This window comes from Sinocyclocheilus grahami, unplaced genomic scaffold, assembly GCF_001515645.1.
Source record: "Sinocyclocheilus grahami isolate Dianchi unplaced genomic scaffold, SAMN03320097.WGS_v1.1 scaffold3273.1, whole genome shotgun sequence".
Taxonomy (NCBI): Eukaryota; Metazoa; Chordata; class Actinopteri; order Cypriniformes; family Cyprinidae; genus Sinocyclocheilus; species Sinocyclocheilus grahami.
Genome location: NW_015508422.1, coordinates 12,941 through 15,278, shown reverse-complemented (window position 1 = coordinate 15,278; position 2,338 = coordinate 12,941). Strand labels below are relative to the sequence as shown.

The 2,338-nt window shown below is 35.9% G+C and overlaps 1 protein-coding gene across 1 annotated transcript in view; it reads left to right on the top strand.

Annotated features, from left to right (window-relative positions):
• Positions 1-2,338, top strand: part of LOC107576157 (THO complex subunit 1-like) — a 13,461-nt gene that overhangs the window by 6,204 nt on the left and 4,919 nt on the right. Inside the window, exons 6-11 of the mRNA XM_016262401.1 lie at positions 272-469; positions 575-675; positions 812-878; positions 967-1,017; positions 1,157-1,227; positions 2,312-2,334. Of these exons, the coding sequence (XP_016117887.1) occupies positions 272-469; positions 575-675; positions 812-878; positions 967-1,017; positions 1,157-1,227; positions 2,312-2,334 (511 nt within the window). The remainder of the gene's footprint in view (positions 1-271; positions 470-574; positions 676-811; positions 879-966; positions 1,018-1,156; positions 1,228-2,311; positions 2,335-2,338) is intronic.

The following is a 2,338-nucleotide window of genomic DNA, read 5'->3' as shown; positions in this document are numbered from 1 at the left end:
CACACTATGTGCAGTGTGAGCACCAAACCAAATCTCCAGGTGCTCATGAGAAACAGACTAAAAATCTTATGTGCATCTCTGGTTATAACCAACCCACCAATAGAGCAAAACATACTTTGATGAAGATTCTTATAGTACAATTTCAGTTTAGCAGACAAAGTACATTTACACTTTGCGGTTGTCCATAGTTTGCATGTGATGAACTACAATATATCTGTGGTTACTTTGATTGGCCACCTGTGTGAGGAAGAACTGATTGGAATCAATTGAAAATGACATTCTTGGTCCACAAGTATCTTGTTTTAATGTCCCATCAATCGTGTTCTCTGTGCAGTATTCAGATGAGACACTAGCTGTGTTCAAGAGCTTCAAACTGGATGACATGCAAGCCTCAAAGAGAAAGCTGGAGGAAATGAGGACTGCTGCTGGAGACCACGTGTACTTTGCCAAGTTCCTCACCAGTGAGAAAGTTGGTTCTTCCAGTATTTATTAATCGACTGCTGAATAAAACTGTTATTAGTACACGCCAGTCGTTGATCTGGTAACACAAGGCAAATTTCCCATCTTTCTGCAGTTGATGGACCTTCAATTGAGTGACAGCAACTTCAGACGACACATTCTGCTTCAGTATCTCATCCTCTTCCAGTATCTCAAGGGCCAGGTCAAGTTCAAGAGGTCAGGGGAAACGCCAAGCATATTTAGCATCATTTTAGTCATAATGCAGACTTTTCAAGCTGTAAGGATAACCGTAAAGTTGCCCTGCTTTTTGTCAATAAATATTTTTACCTCAATTTCTCTCTAACCTTCGCAGTTCCAGCTGTGTTTTGAATGACGATCAGTCTTTGTGGATTGAGGACACGACCAAACTAGTCTATCAGGTTAGTCTTAACCTTTAGAATCAATGATTGGAGGTGTGTGGTATGTGTTAATAACACTGTTATGTCATGTTTTATTACTTTTCCCAAGTTACTGAGAGAAACCCCTCCAGATGGTGACAAGTTTGCGTTGATGTTTGAGGTCGGTAGTATCTGTATACATATACTGTACATGCTATAGGCGTATGGATTTTAGTTTCTCTCTCATAATGAAATTGCAGCCTAGTGCTCTAAAAGCTTTTATCGTTTCATCTTTAATCTATTCATTATATCTCCAACAGCACATCCTGAACACAGAAGAAAACTGGAACTCTTGGAAAAATGAAGGCTGTCCAAGCTTTGTGAAAGAAAGGTATTGAATAAAAACAGCACAAGAACAGCTTTATCCATATTTACACAAATTAGTATTAAAGCGTTTCGTAATGAATTATTTGAAATAGTTAACAGACTCTGAAGAAGCATGCAGTTTAGAGGAGATTGGTGATGTACTTACCCCAAGTGCTCTAAAATCTATTGAGCCTCGTATTAGTTTATGGTGCTAATGAGATTTTAAACAATTCAAATGTTACATATGCTTAATATATATGTAAACATTTAAATGGGATATGCATATATTTGTGCAAACATTTAAAACTTGAGATGAGTACTTTTAAAGTCAAAATGTATTTAAGTACAAAAAAGGTCGACAAGTTTCAAAGTGGTTTCTAATAGAGCTCCTGAGGAAATTAAATTTGACATTTTTCTGTTTTCTGACTGCGACAATTTTTCTGTTGCTTTTGGAGCAAATTGTTTTCAAGTGCTAATAATTTATATCAGATTACTCACTTAATCACTGTATTTTTTCCTTCTTGGAATCTTGCCTTATTTATTTGAAGATTTGAGGATGGGCAAAACCTTGCAATGAGCATCCAATAATATATAATGAGTTAAATTCATAATTATTATGGTTTATAATAAACAGCTTCCCTACTCTCGAAATGCACCATCTGCCACTGCTGGGAAGTGCTGGAAACATGCTTGAATTTCCCTCTTTAAAAAAAATTCTAATTATCATTTTGGACTGCATTAATGAAAAAAGTAGATCTGTTGGTCATTTGCTGGATCAGAAACAAACCAGTGTAGAAATGTTTGCCAAATGAGTCCCAAAATCTGTAATAATCAAAGGAAAAAAGAAAAATTTCACTTATATGCATGCTGGTACTTCAAAACTGGGCACTTTACTTAAATATCTATAACTTTATAAATAATAAAAGATTTAATTCTGCAAAAAAAACATTCGTTTTTTTTAACTGCATTGATCAAAAAAGTGCACCGATATGCTTAGTTGATCTATGAATTGCTAACGTTTAAGTCCCTCTGTTGACTTCTCTTTAGTTTGCAGGTGTGGTCACTGCTCTTTGTGAATGGATATGTGAATAGAGTTGTGTTTCTCTCAGACCAGCAAAGACCAAACCCATCCGTCC